Source organism: Coregonus clupeaformis, chromosome 8, assembly GCF_020615455.1.
Source record: "Coregonus clupeaformis isolate EN_2021a chromosome 8, ASM2061545v1, whole genome shotgun sequence".
Lineage (NCBI taxonomy): Eukaryota > Metazoa > Chordata > Actinopteri > Salmoniformes > Salmonidae > Coregonus > Coregonus clupeaformis.
This window is the reverse complement of record NC_059199.1, coordinates 32,546,555-32,548,219: the sequence shown is the minus strand read 5'-3', so window position 1 is coordinate 32,548,219 and position 1,665 is coordinate 32,546,555. Positions and strand designations below refer to the sequence as shown.

General features: G+C 42.0%; 1 gene segment (V, D, J or C); it reads left to right on the top strand.

The window, feature by feature from the left end:
- Positions 1-502: 502 nt before the first annotated feature.
- LOC123491387 lies at positions 503-1,442 on the top strand. The segment is given in 2 exon segments: positions 503-580; positions 741-1,442. Coding segments are annotated over 2 exon segments (390 nt in total).
- The last annotated feature ends 223 nt before the right edge of the window (positions 1,443-1,665 follow it).

Genomic DNA, 1,665 nt, shown 5'->3' with positions numbered 1-1,665 from the left:
GAAAATGTGCTGACAGTTTTGAAACATGAGCACGATTTTTGTGCTTAACAGTTGTGAAAATGTACCAAATACTTGATTGAAAAACACTAAAGTAAAATACCCACTTTATCACCTAAACTGACATTACACACTATGATCAGAAGAGGGCGACAGAGCTCCACTACTGTCCACCATGAGATGGTTTGAAGGATATAGAAGCAGCAATTCTACTGTTGAGCTTCATTTACCTTTGCCTGGGACTGACAACCACTGTTGAGGGACATCAATCGGTGTGTGGGCAAGTCAAACTAGGCCCCATTTAAGATATAGTTGTTACAATGTGTGGTTTGTCTATGATTTTACCTTTGGAAACTGCTGACTTTTATCTGTTTGTTAGTGTGTGTGTGTGTGTGTGTGTGCATGCGTGTATTAGCGTAAAATATGGGACATTTGCATAGCTGTCCTGCCTCATTACTCCACATACTTTTAAAACCCCAGTGTTGATCAGTGACTGTTTAAACCCTTTCGGAGCCACTGACACGCTGCACAATGATGATGTCACTGATTCTACTGCTGGGGACACTTGGGCTCCTTGTTCAGGGTGAGAGACACTTTGACCAACTTTGATTCACTATGGGTTTGGCTTCAGAGTTACACTTCATTTGTTAATTTAACATGACAGAGAGAAAAACATGTTTTACAATATGCTTGTTGTGATAACCTTCCTAATCAGCCTTTCTTCACTTTTGTTTATCTTTCAGAATCATCAGCGGGCATAATTCTGACCCATTCTGCTAAATCTCAGTCTGTTCGCCAAGGAGAGACCGTCTCCATCAGCTGTACAGCCAGTTCAGGCATTAGTAATTATCTCCACTGGTACCTGCAGAAACCCGGAGAGGCGCCTAAACTCCTGGTTTATTCTGCTTCAACTCGTCAGACTGGGATTCCAGGTCGTTTCAGTGGGAGTGGATCTGGTTCTCATTACACTCTGACCATCAGTGGAGTCCAGGCTGAAGATGCTGGATATTACTACTGCCAGCAGAGTTACAGCGGGTTTCACAGTGTTAAAGAGCGTCGTACAAAAACCTCCCTCAGCTAAAGAGGAACTGCCCTGACTCAACAGCTGCAGAGCTACAGAGTCTCCTGTATTCTAAAGTATTCTAAACACCATTTCATCAAAATATGACACTACAATACAATAATGGAATTGGTTAGACTTTTCCAAGGACTAAGATACTGTACGTATCTCTCAATGTATTCTGCAAAAATTGAAATATTTGTAAACACACTGGGACCACTAAGGGTACAGAGCTGTAGAAAATGCTTTATTTTGAAGGATTTGTTGAACAAAATTCAGAATAGGTTTCGAATTTTTTCAACGTTTTGATTTATCTTCAAACACTCCACAGAGCTGGGTTTTACGGCAGAGTGGCCAGAAAAAAGCCATTGCTTAAAGAAGAAAATAAGCTAACACGTTTGGTGTTCGCCAAAAGGCATGTGGGAGACTCCCCAAACATATGGAAGAAGGTATTCTGGTCAGATGAGACTAAAATTGAGCTTTTTGGCCATCAAGGAAAACGCTATGTCTGGTGCAAACCCAACACCTCTCATCACCCGAGAACACCAGTGAAGCATTGTGGTGGCAGCATCATGCTGTGGGGATGTTTTTCATTGGCAGGGACTGGG